General features: G+C 41.5%; 1 protein-coding gene across 1 annotated transcript in view; it reads right to left on the bottom strand.

Moving 5' to 3' along the window:
• Positions 1 to 5,618: 5,618 nt before the first annotated feature.
• Acadl (acyl-CoA dehydrogenase long chain) overlaps positions 5,619 to 22,791 on the bottom strand; it is a 35,128-nt gene continuing 17,955 nt past the window's right edge. Inside the window, exons 8-11 of the mRNA XM_052192868.1 lie at positions 21,927 to 22,040; positions 13,546 to 13,673; positions 11,859 to 11,945; positions 5,619 to 6,308 (exon numbers count right to left, since the gene is read on the bottom strand). Of these exons, the coding sequence (XP_052048828.1) occupies positions 6,215 to 6,308; positions 11,859 to 11,945; positions 13,546 to 13,673; positions 21,927 to 22,040 (423 nt within the window). The 3' untranslated portion in view covers positions 5,619 to 6,214. The remainder of the gene's footprint in view (positions 6,309 to 11,858; positions 11,946 to 13,545; positions 13,674 to 21,926; positions 22,041 to 22,791) is intronic.

Raw genomic sequence — 22,791 nt, 5'->3', positions numbered from 1 at the left:
GGTGTCTCATGAGCTTATACAATAAAATGTGTGTAGCCCTGCTTATTAAGTTATCTGGGAAAAGTATTGCATCCAAATCTAACAAATCTTCTACATCTTTCAGTTTACAGAAACTAGGAAAGCTGGAAGGATAAATAGAAACCATTATCAATGAGGATATTGATCATGAAGAAAATCAATAATGGCAGATGGTCTGCAAAATAAATAATTGTTTTGTTTCCTAACAAATCAACTCTATGAAGGAATGGGAAAAAATGAGGCCTAGCTCATTTTGTTATCAATATTGTCTGGTCAAACCAAAAAAAAAAAATTGTAATAGACATACTGCAAAGAAAGTACAGAACAAAAAGAAAATGACCGAACCAAAAAAACAAAACAAAACAAAACAAAACAAAACAAATCCTTTACTTCCCTTGTGAACTGGCACAATTCTCAAGTTATAGCCAAGTATAGTCAAACTCAAGAATATAAAGATGGGTCAATACTTAGAATTCAGTGTATTCCAAAAGTATAGTTTGAGTGTTTTGTGCCCCACAAATCCCTGACATTCCACTGTCAATCCAACAATATGGTGAGATGAAGACAGGAACATGACGGGTCATTGTCCTTATAAAGGACTGGAGGGGACCATTACCCTTTTACCTTCTGCCATATGAGGATGCAGTGCTAATCCCCATCGGAGGACACAGTGTTCAAGGCACCATTTTGAAAGCAAAGACCAGACATGGGTATCTTAATCTTGGACTTCCCAGCCAACTGTGTCAACTATGAGAATTTAACTTGTACTGACCACACACCTCCTTCCTGCTCACTGTTGTACAGAGAAGTCCTATCATTTAAAAAAAAAATGGTGATGGAGGAATCAAGAGCTGATAGTACAAATTAGAAAAAGAAGAGTAACATCTGATCCCTGGATAACACTACTGTCCATATAGGAAATTCAAAGAAATTACAAAGTAACTAGAACTAAGTTCAACAAGCTGTAGGATACACGATAAACAATTAATTACCTTGGTAATAATTATAAACCAGAATTAAAGAGCAATGCAATTTGCAGTTGTACCAAAAAACCTTGCATGTATCCTTTACATACAAGGATAACTAAACATGTACATGACATTTTAGTGAGGACGTCTAAAAGCAGCTGACTAAAGAAGGTCCAAATGAACATACCCCTTACTCCTGTTCCAGAAGATCCCAGCAGATGGCACTTCCCTTCACAAGTGGAGATCTAACTCATCCCAAACAAAAGCGTCCCAGGACGGTGTGTACAGATATAGACAAATTAATTTAAAAATGAACATGGAGTTTAAAACGAGTTAAGAGGAACCAAAGTACAAGAGAAACCAAAGCAATTTTGGAAAAGAACAAAGCTAGGGAAATTCCACCATCTAATTTTAAAACTTTCTAAAAACTACTAAACTCAGGGTAGCAGCGAAGGAATTACAGCCATAGATTAATGCAACAGAACAGAGCCCAGAAACAGACCCAGAAAAACATGGTCTCCTGGTTTCTAACCAAGGTGCAAAGAGCAGTTCGTGATTAAAGATGCTCTTTCAACATAAACACAGGAACACTCACACACGGGCTGAAAAAAAAGTGTTCTAAAGATAAAGCTCATACCTTATCATGAACATTTGATCTAAATAACACAAAATATATAATTCTAAGGAAAAATGTAATGGCCTGGGTTTTCAGTAAAGAATTCTTTGACATGATAGAAAATATAGGCTGCATAAAAGGAAAGGATGATCAGAACAAAGACATTAAGAACTTTTATTTAGTGCAGGGGGGGAGGGGGATAAGGCTAGCTGCAAGTCCCACATCTGACAGAGGCTCATCTCCGAGGAACAGCCTGAGCTCAGTCTCAGAAACCTCACTTGTTCCCACACAAGCCACATAAGCCAGGCTTGAGTGGAGCTGGATCAGCAAAGTCCTGTGATTCCCCTGGAATTGAACAAGGGAGGCTTGTGAGGCCCTACTGGGACCAGTTCTCCAGACCTTACATCTGTCCCAAAGAGACTATCTTGAGACAGTTTCTCATTGTCTCACTAGTGCTCGTAAGACAGGAGACTTCCTACCTCACCTCCCTTAAGGCATACCTACGCAAGTCTGAGCACCAACAGGGAATAATACTCTGCAGCTGCCAGCTCATCTGAACCCATTTGGTTCAGTTCACTCTGCATTACGGACACTCAAAAGCTGGTACTGTTAGCTACTCTACTTTCTACATACACTAGCAACCATCAGAATCTAAAAATACTCACAAACCAAAAAATGGGCAAAAGACCTGAGACAACTCATCAAAGAAAACAGGTGGAAGATTAGCATAAGAAAAGCTGTCCTGACATTAGTAGGATCAGCTAAATGCTAAATTAAAACCATGAGACATCAAGGGAATGGCAAGATTACTCAGTGGTTAGCAACACCTGTTTCTCTTGCAGAGAGACCAAGTTCCTAGTACCCAAATGGCAGCTACAAACCACACTATCTTTAACTTCAGTTCTAGGAAACTGAATACCCTCTTCTGGTCTCCACGCCCACCAGGCACACATGTGGTAAACAGACATATATGCAGACAAAACACCCATGTACATAATATAAAAATTAATAAAAAAAATTTCAATGCGACATCAGTATATGCCTTTTATAGTAGCTAATATAAAAACTCTTATGTGGATGTTGGAAGGTAAATGGTACAGATATCTGGAAAAACAGTTTGCAGTGTTCTTATAAAGCTAAATGTACACGTAATTCAACAAATCCCTGTTGGGAATTTAACCATACCAAAGATTTAACTTTAACCTAAACCAAGATCTCCTCATAAAGGAGAATGAACAATATATAAACTGTGGTAACCCACATGGAGAAACAGCTTAGCACCAAAAAGAAAAAAGCTATTGATTCATGCAAAATGGATGAATCTTAAATGCAGTTTTCTAAGACAAAGAAGACATTCCTAAAAGGTTGCATGCCATATAATTCTGTTTATATGACTGCCTCAAAATGGCGGAACAACAATGACAAAGATCAGCTCAGTAGGTGTCAGGGGCTAAAGGGGTGGGTAGCTATGACTATAAAGAGCACACAGATGTTTTGGGAGGACATGAGTCTGATCTGAATCCTGGTTGTAGTTATCCTGCATGAACCTTCGAGAGCTGACACCATAAATTTATATATGCTAAAATTCTGGGTCTGCAAAGGACAACTTTAAAATATGTACACCAAAAAAGAAAAGGATGTGTGTTTGTGTGTGTGTGTGTGTGTGTGTGTGTGGGCACACACACACACACATGCTTGGGTATGTTACATGCATTGGTGGGCCAGTGTAGCCAGATATTGAATCCCCTGAAGCTGGAGTTACAGGCAGTTGTAAACCATATGACTTAGATGCTGGGAATGTAATATAGCTCTGGTCTCTAGGCAAGCAGTACTTGTTCTTAACCACCAAGCCATTTCTTCAGTTCCCAAATAGAACCTGTAGGTCTCACTTAGATCCTAATTTAATCAAACTAACCAAAAAAGTATTTTTTTTTTTTTGGTATAAGAAGGGGAGATTTATATGATTACATTTTAAGTTTAAGTTTCTGCAATAGGGTAATGGAATTCTGGCTAAATGTAAAAACAAAATGTTTTCATTGTTTACATATGTATTCTGGAGCATGTATGCGTATGGAATAACCTTAAGTTTAGGACTGGCCTCAACAGACTTGAGGGGAAGATGTCTGTGATAATGACTGCGAATGTGAAAGTGAAGGCTAGCTGTACTGCACTCCATGCTTAGTATATTTGTAGCTCTCTATGATTTTGTGTTGCAAACAAAAGTTTTAAAAAGAATAGTGTTTTTCAGCATTTGCTACAAGTAGTGCTACAGGCCTGCAGTCATTTTCAACCTCAATGTCAGATCTTTCCAATGACTCCAAATAAATAAATGCTTGGTGTGCCAAAAATAACACTGACATGGAAAAAAAAATCTAGAAATCCTATACTTTCAGCAATAAACTACAAAGATTTGCAGTTAGATTTTAAAATTGCAAGTCAGAGCAGTTTCCAATGACACCGGAAATAAGGGGAAAAGGAATCGAAAAGCAGTCATTTTGATCCTAAAAATCTTAGCCTCAAAACAAATCACCAAGTCTTTAAATTCTCATTAATATTTACATAGATACTTTCTTCTGCCTGCCTAGCTTGATCTTTTGAGCACTGTTACTATTTATCATTTCTTGTGCACTCAGCCCTGCATGAATTCGCATGATAAATCCCCTCCCAGGGGATGCCACTCAAGGCCACACAGACAAAGCACAAAGAAGATCTGCTTAAGAAGCAACACCCAATGCAAAGCTGCAGAGCACACTCTGAATTCTTCTTAAAATTAGGTTACAAATTCTAAATTCTAGACAAAGAACGAGCATTCAAACCCAAGGTCTGTCTCCCCTTACACTGAAGACTTAAAAGAGGCCAACCCAAGGGGCAAGGAGAGTTCTAGCAAATCTTTTAAAGTTCCTGTTGGCAGGAGGGAACAGCAAACTGCAAATGTACTAAGAATTTACTCTAGAGACTGCAAAGATGGCTCAGTGGTTGAGTGTTTTCAGTTGCAGAAGAGAGCCAGAGTTCAGTTCCCAGCACCTTGGGCAGGCAGCTCAGAGGAGCTAGCCTTCACTAGCCTTCGACTTAGCTCCAGAGGATCTAATACTCTATTCTGGTCTGTGTTGGCACCTGCACTGACATGTGCGTATACACATGCACATCGACATAATTAGAAGTAAATTGTTTTTTTAAAAAGAGTGGGGCCTGGCACAGGGGCACATGCCTTCGGTCCCTGCATATGGGGAGGCAGAGGCAGGAAGATGACTGAGTTCCAGGCCAGCCTGATCTATATGACTTTTTCAGATCAGCCAAGGCTACACAATGAGAGTTTTCTCAAAGGATAAATAACAATTCTGAACCCTTTTTATGTTAATACATGAATATAAAAGGAGATAACCCAGCAGCCATGTCAAGTCCTACTCAAGAAGCCAAAGTGGTGCACTATGGGGAACGGAGTATCGAAAAGGTTCCACCTCCCATCTGCGATACACAGCTGTAGGAAAAAAAGTCATGTTTAACTTTCGAAGTTAAACAAGAATGCATTTTCATTTTAAAATTTTACCCCTATGGGTCAGAAAAATCAAACTACTGAAATGTCCCTTTATAAACTACTGATTTTATTTTTCATAATTTTCATATTTTTCATAATTACTTAAATCTCAAATATGATTTTCCCCTACTCCTGTTTTAAATGTTGGTTTCTCTTATTGTTTAGTTGGAATTTTCATCTCTATCATCAAGTTATTCCAAGCATGCCTTCCAACATTTTTACCAACTTAAGTTTATAGAAGATGCATAGTATTTATTTATTAAATATATTTATTAAATACGCCCTGCTGCTGAAAAAATAAAAGCCTCGGTAGGCTTTGATACCTACCAGGCTTTGAGCTGAAGGATGGTGGAATGCTGGGTTCTCCTATTTAAATGAAGCAGGAATGGGATCTGCTGGACACTCCCCCCACCCCACCCCCATTCCAAAGACCTGCGCAGTCCCCCACCACAACATGTTCTCCCTCACACTCTACTCATGCTCTGGTTTAAGTTTCACTTTATTTTTAATATTGATACACAATTGCCTCTGTGCATTATATACAGTACAGTCCATTATTTTTTATGAACGGTTCTGTTCATTACTTAAAAAAAGCATGGGGTTGGTGGTTACACGGTAGAGCCAATGCTCTGGGGGAATATGGAGCAAAACGTGGGTGAAGTGACTTTATATAACTTACAATAATTTTTCCTTTCCAAAGTCTTGTAAGTATTAATAATGTTATAAGATTTAAAAAATTGTTTCTGCCTCAACTTTTAAGACTGAAAGCAACTTCTGCTCTTCAGACTTTGAAAGACGAGTAAGACATTAAAAGGCTCTCAAGTTAGAAAATCTTTGCTATTCACTATATATGCATAAAAAAAGGTTACACCTTTCATGGCAAAACTTTAGACCCTTGGGCTCAAAAAGTCTCTTTCCCTGTGTTAATCTTTAGAATTCTATTTTATTTCTTTCTCTGTAACAATTATACATAAAAACAGCTTTACTCTTTCCCCCTTTTCCAGGTGCACTTTATCTCAAGTAGATGTGAATCCGGATTAGCAGTATGTAATAGGATTCCGGGGTGCAGGCAGATGTCTAGCTGTCACTGACGATCTGTCTTGCGATCAGCTCTTTCATGATTTCGTTGGTACCACCGTAGATCGGCTGAACCCGAGCGTCCACATAAGCTCTGATAAATTAGAAGACAGTGTGATTCAAATAAAAATGGTAGAAATTTTAAATCCCATCTTTCCAGATAACTAATGTTTAAAGAACTCTAAGCAATAGGAGCCTCTTATAAATAACTGATTTTTCATGTACAAGCATTCATACTAGGTTGGTATACTAAAAGCCACTGAGATGTGCCATTCAAAATAACACTTAGGTATACTACTGACACAGTCTTGTAAAGCTGAACTTATATAACAAACAGCAACAGAAAACATCTACATGTAGGAATGCATGGAACTTCTTAGTGTCTTCTCTTTTAGTCTTCCCAGATAGTTGAAAGCCACCGACCTTAGTGGGGAAAAATAATGAATTACTTATTTCTAGACATTCCTTTTCATTTCATCACTACAACCACCACCTAATGTTTTAAAAAGTTACTTTCCCCCCTCCCACCCCACCCCCAAAAGTTAACAAGTAGCTTATTCTGGGGGAAATGATTAATAACCACTCCTGTCGCAGCTGGGATTCAGATCCTACGGGACTGAGCCCTGAGACACACAAATATTAACCCTCAGCCCTGCCTTCACTCTTCTGTCTTAGAGGCTGGGAGAGAAGCCTGACTAAGGCAGGAACTGAACTCAGGGTCTTGATAGGAGAGCGCTCCCCCACTGAGCCACCCCCCACCCCCCCACCCCCACCCCCACCCCCACCCCCAAGACTCATTTTGACAGCTATGGGAGCTCTGTATCTGTTTTCACCCTCCCCCCTTTCTCGATAGTCCTCTAGAATCCAGAGGGATAAATATTACTGCTTTGCAGGTTAAAAAAAAAACAGAGAGAGGCTGATGCAGTTGCTAATTAATGATCACCATTTGCTGGTGACACAACAGATAACCGTCAGGCTGGAACAAGTAGGTGTCTCGCCTCCTTGGCAAGCAAACTTTTATTAGGTCACAATCCTTTCATTGTCCCAGTCCTGGGAAGCTAGTTACTGAGCCCCCGACTTTTCATGGAAGGAAAATTTACAGACCTTTCGCAAAAATGAAAGTGGGGCTTTAATTATTTAATTTCTAAGATAAAACATGCTAGTGTCTCAGACTATGACTGACGTTGAACATACACTTTTCCATACTTACCAGGGTGCCTCGCAGATAAGTGGGCCCTCATTGAATATTTACCTGTTTGATGCACTGCATCATAAAGGGTGTCAGGACTCTCAGTACTTTATGAAATATATAAACCCTGCCTCCAGCCGCAGGAAGATTCTGTTCTCTACAAAACCAAACACTCACACCTTCTGAAGTCTTGCCTGGCATGCCAGCCTACCTGGACAAACCCAATATTTCAGACATTTTTGAGCTGGGCTGGGCATTTATTTTTCACATTAAAGGAGTTCTACCAGGATATGTAATGACAGACCAGCAGACCTTTCATGAGTTACTAATTAAATTTACTCTGCTAACATTAACAGGGAAAAGCAGCAAAGAAATGTTTAACTGCAGTAGAGTTCTCTGTCGCAGCTTCTCCACCTTGCGTGGCTAAGAGATCTCCAAGGGTCCAAAGCTAAACCTAATGAATAAAACTAAGATCACCTCACATGCCAAGAATTAACTACCTAAAAGTTTTAAAAGGGAACAACTTTTTAAACCCTCTAAAGCTTCAGACTCAATCAATTCTCTATCTCTTTCTCCCCACCCCACCCTCTATCTCCACACTGATTATGTAGCTAAATCTGGAGCAGGTTTAAGAATCAAAAGTTGGATGATTTCTTTAGATCAATATCTGTACATTATAGTCGAGTACTGTCTAATATGTAACTAGCTTTTGTGATATCAGGATTCCCAACATCTTTGGGGACAGAAAGAGCTGTCTAGATAAAGATTCACATACTCTTTGAACTGGGAACCCAGCCAAGACTGGCAGTCATCACTTAAAGCTTAAGTCTCCTGAGCGGAAAGCAGAAATTATAATTATCAATCCATATGTTTCCTTGCTTCTGATTTAAAAGCAAGGGACTCTAAGAAAGCAGACACCTACATTCTAACCTTATCCCCAGGGAGGTGGACCTCCCTCAAGTTAGCATGCCTTTCTGAGAATGTAAACTAAGCCCCACATGCCTACCTTCCCAGCAGCAGTTGTTACAAGAGCTTACACACACAGATATAAACACCCATTATCATTTCACTTCCAAAGCCCTCTTATAAGATGGATGAGCACTTGAAAAACAAAACAAAACAAAACAAAAGTGCAGCAAAGATGCCAGCAATGGTAACCTTTGGGCTAGCACAATTCAAAAACTCTTGTCTGTATTTCATGACTACACAAGATTTTAAAAGGAAGCTCTGCTTGTCTGCAAGGTCTGCTTGAAGTAGCTCTGAAAGTCTAACTCAGATGATTTATTTGAAAAAGAAAATCAATTTCCTGATTATATTCTCTCAAAAAAAAAAAAAAAAAAGAGAAAAACACTTGATCGAGGCTGGGTTTTATGAAATTATAAATTATAAATACCCAGTAACTAAAGCTCTTAAGTTGTGTGATAACTATAGAATTAGCAGGTTAAACCCACACAGGAACTTCTGTTCTTAATGAAACAGCAATAAAGAAATAGCTCATGTTCCTTAAGAAGGGTTAGAAGCACAGGGAATAGCTCCAGGGAGGCTTGCTGGGATGAGAAATTCAAAGGTGTCAGGCTAACAGTGGTTATGTCCTTGACAGAGTTCCTAACTACACAAAGCTCCCAGGTAACTAACAGGGAAAGTCTTTGGAAGCCTATAGCATTCCTACTTGCAGATTCAGAACTAAAGTGAGTATGTATAAGCAGTCATCAAAAACTTCCTTGGGCAATTTTCATAAGCTGAATATACTGGTAAGTAAGAGGAAAAATATGTTCTAAGATTATAAGACAAACACGAGGGAGAGACAAGAGTGTGAGAGGGCTGAAGAAGGGAGACCATGAAGACACTCCAGCTGCAGCTGCCACTGTTTGATCTGAGGAAATTCATGTGTAACCCAATAAAAGGAAACATCATAAAAATTCCATTCAGGAAAAAAAAAACTTATTTTTCAAGCAAAATAAATACTTATAGCATGATAAGTTAATTCTTCTACTGTGCAAGTGGATCATTCTGCATTGCTATTTCTACTTGTTTGTTTGCCTGCTTAAGTAGCTAGGGATAGTGGTCAGTGACAAACTGCTTGCCTAACACATGCACAGCCCTGAGTTCAAGTCCTATGATGGCCAGTTCTGATTAATGACTTGGCAACATCTGGAAACATCTACAGTACAAGCTCCCAGGTATAATAATGAAGAGATATTTAGGTTTCGTTAGCCTAGGGGCACGCCTATAAGATTGCTTTGTTTGGGGTAACTGAGGCAGGAGACTCACTCCAAAATTAGATGACACTACTTCGCAGGCTTGGGTCCTGCTCTGCATCGGCTGAGCATCAGTGCCCTTCATACCCTGCATCCAAACAGCAGGTCCAACCTGCAGGCTCCTGCATCCAGAACATCCCCACTCTGATGGGCTCAGTAATCCCACTTCTCCCTTCAGTTGCTTTTGTCAGGGTATGTTATCACACCAACAAAGAAAAAGTAGTGCAATGAGAGAGTGAGAGAGAAAACATGAAGAAATAAAGGGATTAATTTTTTAAAATAGGTTATCTTTTAAAGCCAAACATCATATTTAAAGGTATGCCGAATTCTCCATTTTCTTTAAAAATAACATCATGAGGCGCCGGCTAGAGAGGTGATGACTCAGCGGTTAAGAGCACTGACTGAATTCCAGAGGTCCTGAGTTCAATTCCCAGCAACCACATGGTGGCTTACAATCATCTACAATGGACTCTGATGCCCTCTTCTGGTATGTCTGAAGACAGCCACAGTGTACTCGCATACATAAAATAAATAAATAATTCACACAAAAAAAATCATGAGATGCTTATAAAATAAAACCACTTCTGTGTGTATAATATATTAATTGAAAATGCAGGTTTTAGATCTACTTTGCTTGTAGATCTGCCATATAAATTACAGTAATTTCCCTTTCTCCATATCCTTAAGAAAAGCATCATAGTAAAGAGATGGAAAAAGAGAAAGAAAGGGTTATGTGGATTTGGGTGGGTGGGGAGGTGAGGACCTAGGAGGAGTTAGGACAGAGGAAGCCATAACCAGAGCACACTGTGTGGACACAATTCCATTTTCAATTTTAAAATATCACAAAAATATAATTAAGAAATGAAGAAAGCAGAAAAAAGTATTTATCAAGCATCATAGACTGGATATGGTGGTGCACATCATTAATCCTGTAGTGAGGCAGAGGCAGGTAGATCTTTGTAGGTCTGAAGCCAGCCTAGCCAGACAGGGTTACATAGTAAGATCAAAAACTGAAGTGACAGCACGTGCTGGCGAGGGCGTAGAGCTAGGAGGGCACTCCTCCATTGTACAACAACACTGTAAATGAATTGGGCATTTTCTCAGAAATTTGGGAATAGTTCTACCTTTAGATCCAGCTATACCACTCCTGGGCATATACCAAAAGATGTCCTTGTGGTAACAAGGATACTTGCTCCACTATATTCATAGCAGCTTTATTCATAATAGCCAGAAACTGGAAACAACCTAGATGTCCCTCAGCTGAAGAATGGATAAAGAAAATGTGGAACATCTACACAATGGAATACTACTCAGCCATTACAAATAGACCCATCATGAAATTTGCAGGCAAATTGATGGAACTAGAAAATATCATCCTGAGTATGAAAACATACACCCAGAAAGACATACATGACAGGAACCTAGCATAACTGTCTCCTGAGAGGCTCCATCTAGCAGCAGAAACAGATGCAGAGACCCACAGCCAAACATCAGGTGGTGCTTAAGGAATCATGTGGAAGAGTTGGAGATAGGACTGAGCGAGCTGGAGGGGTCACAAGAAGAGTCAAGTAACCAGGGCCAGGGGTGCTCAGAGCCTGAACCACCAACCAAGGAGCGCGCCTGGGCTGGGCCTAGGCCTACACTGCTACATTGTAGCAGATGTGCAGCTTGGTCTTCATGTGGATCCCCTAACCTTGGAGCTGGGGTAGGGGTGGGGTTGTCTCTGACTCTGTTGCCTGCCATTGGATCCCCTTCCCCTAGCTGGGTTACCTGTGGGGCCTCAGTGGGAGAGATCAGCCCTACTGCATCTTGATGCCCGAGGGTGGAGTGGACCTGAGGGTGGGGAGGAGGCTTCCCTTTCTCCTCAGAGAGGAGGGGTTAATGGGAGAGAGGGATTTCTCAGGGTGGGACAGGGAGAAGAGGAAGGAGAGGGAGCTGCAACTGGGATGCAATGTGAATAAATAAATAAATAAACAGAAAAAAAGAGAAAGGAAAGGAGAAGAGAGGAGAGGAGGGGAGGGGAAGGGAAGGGAGGGGAGGGGAGGGAAAAGGAGGGGAGGGGAAGGGAGGGGAAGGGAAAGGAGGGGAGAGGAGGGCAGGGGAGGGGAAGGGAGGGGAGGGGAGAGGAAGGGAGGGGAGAGGAGGGCAGGGGAGGGGAAGGGAGAGAAGAGGAGAGTTATAGAAGCGCCATACTTACTTAGCAATCGGGTATTCCCACATGTACCCCCAGCCTCCATGGAGTTGAACACATTCATAAGCTACACTGTTTTGTAATTCAGATGCCCTAAATGATCAAAATAATAAGCAGAGACAGAAAGGCAGTTCAGTTTGTGGAGTACTTACAAATCCTTAGCTTCAAACCCCTGTCACATAGAGCAGAGGTGCCAATGCATGCATTTAGCCCAGCACTTAGGAGATAGCACCAGAGGATGAGGAGCCCAAGGCCAGCCTTTCCTACAGTGAACAGGAGGCCAGCCTTGACACATGAATCGTTGCCTTGAAAAAGCTTTCTCACTACTCAACAATTTAAACTATCTTTTAATATTCAGCACTGTTATATCCATAAGCCTGGTATGTTTAATAACAAGGTCATTAGCTACGCAAAATGCTCTTCCTAAAATGCCTTTTCCTTTAAGCCAAAGAACTTTTCATAAATGTAAAACACACCTCCCCTTGTGTGCACCAGAGTGCAGGTTCATGTCCATTTCACATTCCTTTTTAATCTCGTCATCTGATTATTATAAAATCATTACACAAAGCACCATTCTGTGTATTTCCCTTGTATAGCAATGACTGAACTGAACTTGAGTTAATAAATAACAATGGGAATTTTTCTAGGCTGCTTCTGGACTAGTGAGACAAGTGGGCTTTTTTTTTTTAGTTCTTTAAGAAAAACCAATTCCATTCCACATGTGATTTGATCCATACTTGCATCTTAAAACACACACACACAAAAAAAACAGGGGTCCTGCACTCTTAAGCTCACCATTAACCCATTGTCAATCACCCTTAATTCAAATGTAAATCTTTCTAAACCCAACAGGACTTTAGCCTGACAGTCAATAAATACTTCAGTGTTTCTCTTAGATCTGGAAAACACCTCACATCCTATCCAATGTAAACACTTGACAGATAACATGAAGTTGTCGCTAGAGAATTAAATTTAGTTGGACTTACTGAATGGACTTGGACTCTCTGAGAGACTCTCAAGTTTTATCCTTCGATTCTTTCTACCTCTCTTTTCTGCCATTCTTTAGATAATTTAAAATTAAACTCATTACTTGAATGAGCTGATCCTACTTCAGGATCTTAATATTTTACTCTTTCCCCCCCTTCGGTTTTTCTAGACAGGGTTTCTCTGTGTAGCCCTGGCTGTCCTGGAACTCACTCTGTAGACCAGGTTGGCTTTGAACTCAGAAATCCACCTGCCTCTGCCCCCCAAGTGCTGGGATTACAGGCATTCACTCCCACTGCCTGGCAATAATTCACTCTTAATAACAAGTTAAGAGTTACACACCAGCCAGGCATGGTGGCGCATGTTTGTAATCCCAACACTTGGGAGGCAGAGGCAGGCAGATTTCTGAGTTCGAGGCCAGTCTGGTTTACAGAGTGAGTTCCAGGACAGCCAGGACTACACAGAGAAACCCTGTCTCAAAAAACCAAAAAAAAAAAAAAAAAAGAGTTACATACCAACTCAAGTAATTTTTAGGATATTATAAACAGACCCAATGGAACTTTCCAAAAAATTTTTTTTTTTAATTTTTACTGCTATTTTTCACGTACAGACGTCTTTCTTTAATGCCTTCAAGGTTGAGTTTAAAGGCTGGCAGAATTCCGCAGTAATCTGAACCAACACTGCACTTTAATTATAGTAATGTGCATACCAATATTTTGCCATGGAAGCGGAACCGGAGTCCAGACGTTTGGATTCATGCAACTGTAGACAGCTGTCCACAAACGCTCTGGTGACACATATGTTTGTCTTTAATTCTGCTAGTTTATGCTGCACCGTCTGGAGACATAAAGGGGGAGGGGAGGAGAACATGTTAAAATTTCAGGTTTCTACTCAGCACCTCAAATGCTTACATAAGAAGAAAATCTAAAGCAAAACGGAAGTGAAACTGTGGGGTTTTTCCAACAAAAGAGCATGCATGAACCGAAATGAAAACAAAACAAAACAAAACAAAAATAAAAACAAACAACCCCGACGCTTAGCAAATGATATAAAACTAGGTAAATACCTGTCACTTTTTTAAGAAACCGCTTAAAGAACATCATGATTTAATGTGTGAGCGCCATCGCGTGGCAGGAGCTGCCAAAACACCCAGCTTTCTGGAGGTTAAACAGGATTTCCTCTGCATTAATGAAATTAAGGACATGCATTTCTCTACTGTGTCTCTGCCTTAAACTAAAACAAGCGAACAGGACAGATGCACAAGAGGAATTTATCTAATCACATATGCATCATCAAATATTTATTATCTAATAATCACAGAACTAACAATGGAACCAGACTAGACAGAGATCCTACCCCAGTAACCTATAGCCTCTCCCATCCCTCAGAAGAGGGTCTCATGTAGCTTCCAGCTGGCTCGGAGTGGTCTTCCTTGTAGGTGTTAATAGCTATAATTGTTGTGTAATAACTATGTCCTCTCCTGCTGCAGTAGACAGCCAACAGTGAGCTTGGACATCATTCTACGGAGACCATTCTCGATTGCTCCTGATTGGTCTCCCTTCTGTCAAGTTCTCTTTCACTGGTTGGTGGCTCTCACACCCTGAGCTTTGACACGTTTGCAGGCGCCAGCCTCTTGAACCCTCCTTCAGGAAACAGGCGTGGACTTTGGAGTCTCCAAAAGCACACACTATTCTAACTGAGGTCTGAGGCCCATCCGTGGCCAGCTGCTACTGACTTCCTTACGGAAATTACACAGTGACAATTTGGCTCATTCTGCTGTGGGATGCACCAGCCATCCACTTCCGTTTCGGCCTACAGCAGGCACACACGTGGGAGCCACTGATCCACGGCTGCACCATTTACACAGCCATGGACCTATGCACTGCTGCTGGGTCCAAAGGCAGGCTGTGGAAACAGTTTCTCAGGGGATGCTGGGTCTTCTTTCGTACGAATGGCTACGGCTCAAAGCATAAAACTGAAGTTTCAGTGTGTCTAGTGTGGGCAGGGCTGGGCACAATTTCGGTAGTTTTGTTTCTGGAAAATCAAAGAATGGGAATAGACCAATGGTAGATCAAGTCAGATGGAGTAGCAGCTTGAAGGACAGAGGCCTCGTGGGTGAATTAACTACTGTGTTGATGAATGCTCAAGTACCAAGCTGGGCGATGCACACTTTCAATCCCAGCACTCAGGAGGCAAAGGCAGGCAGAGCTCTGGGAACTCCAGGCGATCCTTGTCTACAGAGCCAGTTCCAGGGCAGCCAGGGCTACACAAAGAAACCCTGTCTGTGGGGGTGGAGGCAGTGTCTTGCGGTTTTGCCCCACTCTCTTCTAGAAGTGTAACAGGTATCTAACGATTCCAACACCAAGCAGTGGTGAGGCTGGCTACACCCAAGGTCCACCTGAGCTTGATTTGGCCTCTGATTTAGAGCAGGCTGGCACATCCATTTTTTTCTATATCCTTTTCTACCTGATCCATATTTCCTTTCCGCCAAATCTCTACCTTTTCATCAGCATAAAGTTCCTCACTCCCACCTTACAAATAGAAAACTATGAAGGAGATTGTTTAACTAACTTTTTACAGACATAGAAAACCCTGGACCCGGACTTCTAAGTCTTAGTTCCAGGACACTAAGTAACATTTCATATGGGGGAGGGGAGCTGGGGGGGGAAGGATATCAGACAATTCTCAAGAATTGTTTCCCTGTGGGATATTACATGTGAGGGTTTATGCACTATTAGAATTTGAAAAGTTCAAGATCGCTCACATAGGAAAGTTATTCCATACAAGTATCTGGTGCTTCTAGAAGGTGAAGGTAAAAGTTAAAATTCAGACTGGCATGGGCTCACTTAGAATTCTTACATCAGCACATCCAGTAGGTCCAGAGGCCTAAAAATAACAAATGCCGCCCAGAGTACGTAATTTACTGTCTGAGGATAAAAAGATTAAATATTTACATAATCTTGGCACTGAACTGGGGCTAGGGAACAGAGCCAGCCTAGTGCTTCACCGCAGGCAGCACCGTGCTTTCTGAAACCATCGTCCGATACCGGTAGCACGCCTTTCACGAATGATTGACACGCTCACAGAAGTCCCTTTAATGGTTACTGATATTTGCGAACAGGAAAAACTACAGTTCCAATTTAGACAGAGATCTTAGCCATCCACAGTGGCATGAATTGAAATATCAGCACTGGTGAGGCAAAGGGAGGAAGTCAGAAAGAAGTTCAAGGCCAGTCTATAGTTTATGAGCCTGTCTCTGTCTCTGCTTCTCGCTGTGTCTGTCACACACACAGAGAGAGCCTGTCTCTGTCTGTCTGTCTCTGTATTTCTCTCTTATACACACACACACACACACACACACACACATACACACACTTATACACATACAGAGAGCCTGACTCTGCCTTTGTCTCTCTCTCGCTGTCTCTCTCTTATACACATACAAGTGCAGAGACAGGCTTTCTCTGTCTCTTATATACATACACACACACACACACACAGAGAAATATTTGTAAGTGACTAAGTGAATTTAGACAAACAGACACACATACACACACACACACACACACAGAGAGAGAGAGAGAGAGAGAGAGAGAGAGGGAATATCTTTGCAAGTGACTACGTGAATTTACTAAAATCTCTCTCAGCATTGTGAATGAGATGGGGCAGATGCTCGGCAGGAGAAGGCACTTTCTCCTTCCTAAGACCCACTGTGGAAGGAGAACCAACTCCCACAAGTTGTTCTCTGACCTCCACACACTAGCCAGGGGTGTAGGTGGTGGGGAGGGAGAGGAAGGGAAAGAGGAAGGGGAGGAAGAGAATAAATTAAGATGTAATTTTACAAACAATTAAGCAAGGAATGACACTTATCTTGGAACTTTAGGACTTGAAGATGCCTTGGAACGGTTTCCATGAATTGTTATTAGCATATATTATGATTTAGTTATAAAAAACCTCCATCTACCTACTCTATCTAATCTCACTGTTAATTAATGTCATACTCAAGGTCCTAGGAACTATACAGTTTAAAGATATTGAAGAAAAAGACTTTTTTTTCCTTTTCCTATTTTTTTTCAAAATAGCTTGTGTTTTTAAAATCAATAGTACGTACCACATGGAAAATGACTGAGCACTCTAGTCAGAAAAGAACACTATTCCATCTCCACTTCACAGCCCAGAGGTAAAAGAAAGAGAAAGAAAGGACAACCTTTCACTTCAAACACTGGCATGAGTAAAATGGAGGCTGTAGCCAGGCACGGTGGGACAAGCCTTTAATCCCAGCACTCAGGAAGCAGATGCGAGGTGATCTCTCAGAGTTCAAGGACAGACGGCCAGTGTACAACACAAATTCCAGGTCAGCCAGGGCTGCAGAGAGACACTGAGACCCTGTCTCAAAGACAAGACAGCGATACAGAATGTAGGTTCTGTGGCTGGAGAGCTCCTCAGTCAAGCGCACTGATCGTTCTTCCAGAGTATCCAAGTTCAATCCCAGTACCCACGTGGTACCTCGCAAACATCTGTAGCTCCAGTTCTAGTGGGTCTGATGCCCTCAAACATCTGTAACTCCAGTTCTAGTGGGTCTGATGCCCTCTCTGCCTTTCATGGCCCCAGACACAGGACACACATGCAGGCAAACACTCATACACATAAAACACTTTAAAAAAAAAACTATAAGTTCTGGATATAGAACACCTATATAATTTTGGTTAGGTTACTTAACCTCTCTGCCTTAACTACTTAATCTCTAAATAAAGTTAACTGTAATAACTATTATATACAGCTATAAAAATAAAACTGCATTAAACAGTGTCTGAGACATGGGAAGCACTTAATAAGTGATACTTATTGCACTATTAATATCTGAATTATACTATTTTATTTGCTATTTCAGGGTAAGTCATGAGCTATGGTGTTACCATGGAGTATACCTATCAATACTGCTTTGTTATTATAGTAATACTTATAGTCTAAAAAAGCGACATATACCCAAGTGGGCAAAAAAGCCCAAATTTTCAAGTCAAGAATTATAAAAAGAAAGGAAATATACATATGTCAGAGTGGTCCTTAGCCAAGGAGAGGGTGGTAGGTACTTTATCTATAAAGTTGTAATAACTACTATATATAGCTATAAAATAAAACTGCATTAAACACAGTGTCTGAGACTTGGGAAGCACTTAATAAGTGAATAGTTAAGTAGCTAGAACCAGGGTGTAGCCAGCTCTAGAATATAGTATAGCTCTAGAATATAGTATAGCTCTAGAATTAAAAAGTATTAGTCATTTGTCTTCTCTGTGTACATTTCTAACTTGAATACTGAAAATACTATTCATACTTGTTAAAGAAAATTGAAAGAAATCTGAAAATATGCTCACTAGGAAAACAACACTACTTTGCATAAAATATGAACCTGTGTTGGAAGATGGTTTGGGGCACTGTGCATTCAGATGCTGATTTCTATGCCCAGACATTTGATCACAGTCTAGAGGGTGGTATGGCCACGCATCTCTGGTCTCAATGCTATGTAAAGATTGTTTTCCATCACCACTGATCAGCCAATTAGCTGAGCAGAAGAAAAGAGGGCAGAACTTCCAATCTCAGGCTGGGGGTACCAGAGAGAGACAGGAGAAGAGAGGGTAGAGAGGGACCACAAGAAGGTGTGGAGAAACCGCGTGAAGAGACCAGGAGGATTCACCATGCAGCCACAATGAGAGTGCATCCATGAGGACACACATGGACCAGAGTGAACCAGGGCAAGACAGGTACAGGACCAGCTGGCTGGGTAGGAGCAGCCCAGTCAGGTTAGAATGGTTCAGAACCAGATGCTGGAAAGAACCCAGGTATCCCTCAACAGAAGAGTGGATGCAAAAAATGTGGTATATCTACACAATGGAGTACTATTCAGCCATTAGAAACAATGAATTCATGAAATTCTTAGGCAAATGGATGGAGCTAGAGAACATCATACTAAGTGAGGTAACCCAGACTCAAAAGGTGAATCATGGTATGCACTCACTAATAAGTGGTTATTAACCTAGAAAACTGGAATACCCAAAACATAATCCACACATCAAATGAGATACAAGAAGAAAGGAGGAGTGGCCCCTGGTTCTGGAAAGACTCAGTGAAACAGTATTCGGCAAAACCAGAACGGGGAACTGGGAAGGGGTGGGAGGGAGGACAGGGGAAGAGAAGGGGGCTTACGGGACTTTCGGGGAGTGGGGGGGGGCTAGAAAAGGGGAAATCATTTGAAATGTAAATAAATTATATCGAATAAAAAAAATTAAAAAAAAAAGAAACAATGAATTCATGAAATTCTTAGGCAAATGGATGGAGCTAGAGAACATCATACTAAGTGAGGTAACCCAGACTCAAAAGGTGAATCATGGTATGCACTCACTAATAAGTGGATATTAACCTAGAAAACTGGAATACCCAAAACATAACCCACACATCAAATGAGGTACAAGAAGAAAGGAGGAGTGGCCCCTTGTTCTGGAAAGACTCAGTGAAGCAGTATTCGGCAAAACCAGAACGGGGAAGTGGGAAGGGGTGGGTGGGAGGACAGGGGAAGAGAAAGGGGCTTATGGGACTTTCGGGGAGTGGGGGACTAGAAAAGGGGAAATCATTTGAAATGTAAATAAAAAATTATATCAAAAAAAAAAAAAAAAGAATTGCTCAGAACCTGCCCAGGTTAGGCTTACAGCCTATTAATAGAAATACCAGTTCTTGGGACTGGAAAGATGATTCAGCACTCAAGAGCATTGACTGTTCTTCCAGAGGTCCTGAGTTCAGTTCTCAGATGGTGGCTCACAACCATCTGTAATGGAACGTGATTCCCTTGTCTTGTGTGTCTGAAGACAGCTACAGTGTACTCAGATACATACAATAAATAAATAAATCTTAAAAAGTAAAAACACCAGTTCTCTGTGTCTTTATTTGGGAGCTAAATGTGCAGGAGCAGAGTATAGCAATGCTCCGCAGGTACCTGGGAGCAAAGGGGGCTGATTCCAAAGAATTAGTTACAAAGCTCTGAACCTGCAGGGAGCTGATGAGATGCCTCAGTGAGGAGCTGCTACACAAGCGGGAGGACCCGAGTGAAGATTCCCACATAGCCCACATAGCCAAGAGTACCAGATTCAGTGAGAGGCCCTGTCTCCAAAGGTGAGCGAGAGAGGAATGAAAGAAAATACTCAGAATCAGCCTCTGGCCTCCATACACCTGTTCACAAGTGTGCCCACCTGCACACATTCCTGTATATACTACATACAGCACACTTCAAATGAGCACGCATGTGTGCACACACACACACACACACACACACACACACGCACACACGCACACACACACGCACACACGCGCACACCCTACATACACCTTCCTAATACTGAGACCCTTTTATGTATTTCCTCATGTTGGGGTGACGCCCTAACCATAAAATTATTTTGTTTCTCTTTCCTAACTGTAATTTTGGACAGTTAGGAATCGTAATGTAAATAACTGACACGCAGGATATCTGATACACAAAAGCTCCCAAAGGCTCGCAAGCCACCACTGACGAGGCAACGTATGACTGCCACCTACTGAAAATCTAGTGAACTACTTCTGTTTTGTAGGAAGGTAACAGGTGACCCATGCTTGGAAAAACAGGCATATGATAACTTTTCTTTTTGCTGAGAAAATGAAGTACAGCTGTGTATTAACAAGGTGACCCATTTTGAGTCATCAAATAATGTCACCATCATGTGAACCAGGGTATGCCCACATACATAACCTAATGGTACGGGTCAAATGCTTGGCAAAGCACCCTGAAGAGAAGAAACATGGTGGGCATAAGACGTCTAGGAGTCTGCCACACAATATATTAGCTTCATGTAACCTTCCTTTAATGAAATAATACAGCTACGGCACTGAGTACAGCAGGATACGTAAGAAATAAGTGTATTATCAAGTACTATATGCTGCCTGACGTGTGCACCATGTGTGCGCGTGACCAACTGCTTGGACCAGCACCTCCACCATCCATCCTTTATGAGTGTTCCAACACCAGGTCATACATGCAGTCTGTCACTGATGCCGACACGGTTATACAGCATGACTACATTTTAAGTGGTATGCATTTATTTCTTGTATGCGTTTGTGTGTGCACACGCACATATACGTGTGTACATATACGCATGTGTGTAAACACAATCATATCACAGTGCCTGAGTTGAGGTCATAGTTTTCAGGAGTTGCTTCTGTCCTTCGGCCATGTGAGTCCTGGGACTGAGACTTGGGTTATCAGGCTCGGTGGCACTTTAACAAAACCCTTTTCTTTTATGGAACAATTATTAAATGTCTGATCACGTGCTTTGTGAATCATTCAGGCAATCTAGGTAGCATATTTGTAAACATTTATTTTTTATTTGTGCGTGCACACAAGCGTGTTTGCGTCAGCACATGCCCATGGAGACAATATCCTAAGGTACTTTATATGATCCTCGCAGCAATCAAATAAGGTAAGTAGTAATATTATTCATAAATATAAAAAATATTTCGACTTGTGAATAAACACGAGTCCTACAGACTTCAAGAATTTCTAATATTAAGACGTAGCCATTTTGAGTATCAAACACAGTTCTTAAGAGTTACAAACAGGAACTACTTCTTCCAGAACACAGCTTGCCTGGACGACACGGGTGTCAGGAGCTATGTTAGGACGGAAGCTGCACTTGCCTAGGATGCTACAAGGCTCTTTCTGCAACACTCCCACCGTGCTCCACCCCACCTTCCCCTTTAAGGTGGCAACTGTGTGGAAACTAGGAGTCCAAACCTTACTGAAGTCTCCCCTGTTGGCTTCTGTGATGGGCCTCTCCCGATCTGCCTCTCGCAGACCTTCTTTCTGTGTCACCCCAGGTCTTCCAGTGTCCCCGGGACTCTGCCCTGGCCCCCCTCTTATCTTAGCCTTCCCACTGGGCTTGCCCTTTCTGTATCTCACCCACTTTTATGTTTCTAACACCCTTGCATCAAAATCACGTTTAATTATCATTTTCGCCCTGACCCAGCTGAGATGACTATCTTGATTACCACCCAGCTGTAAGGATGACGTACCTGGATGTGTGCAACTGTTTTCCCAAAAGCCTTTCTTTGCTTCACGTAGTTCCTGGTTTCTTCGAACATGAACTCACAGGCAGAAATGGCCAAATCAGCAATTAGGAGCCTTTCCTAGAACCCCAAAATTAAGCAGTAAGCATTATTACGTGAACCCTTTTCTTACCACTTCAGGACGTCCCATGAATAATTTTTACAACACACTTCTAAAAATTAACTTTTAACTTACCTTTCAGTTCTAAGAAAAGGCTCCCGCAGGCGTCTGAGGTTACTATAACATATCTAAGAGTGCTGAGGTGCTCGGTTTGTAACCACACTGTCAGCCCCACAGACGCCAGTAACTCCTGCAGTTGATAGGTTTTCCTCATTGCATCCACTACAGAACAGCCCCCTGTGTTGCTCTTTCTCCTCCAGTACACAGTTCAAGTTTTACTGACTGGTGTTAAATAGTGTTTGTCACCAGATTTCACCATGCTGGCGATTTCTGAATTCTACTTAACCACAGGAACCATTAGCTTTTTTTTTTTTTTTTCTCAATTTTATGCTTAGCTGCTGCCAGGCAAAAGGCAAACCGCACTTAGAGGAGCACGCATGCGCGTGAATGACTAGGCGATTCCGGTGCGAAGGACTGACTTGAAGACTGAGGTGTGAAGAGCCTTTATGTGTAACACCTTCTCTCTTCCCCCTTTGACTCGCAGTTGTTTGCAACCTGCCAAATGTTCTTGGTGAGGTTTCTTTACAAAGAGCTAAAAGTTCTTCACTTAAGCTCTTAACAAATGACTTCATGAGGTCATTCGGAGGAACCACAGAAACTGAATACTTCTGCTTGGTTGGGTCCTGCAGAGTTCACGTATTTACTTATCTG

Source organism: Apodemus sylvaticus, chromosome 9, assembly GCF_947179515.1.
Source record: "Apodemus sylvaticus chromosome 9, mApoSyl1.1, whole genome shotgun sequence".
NCBI lineage: Eukaryota > Metazoa > Chordata > Mammalia > Rodentia > Muridae > Apodemus > Apodemus sylvaticus.
This window is presented reverse-complemented; position numbering and strand designations above follow the sequence as displayed.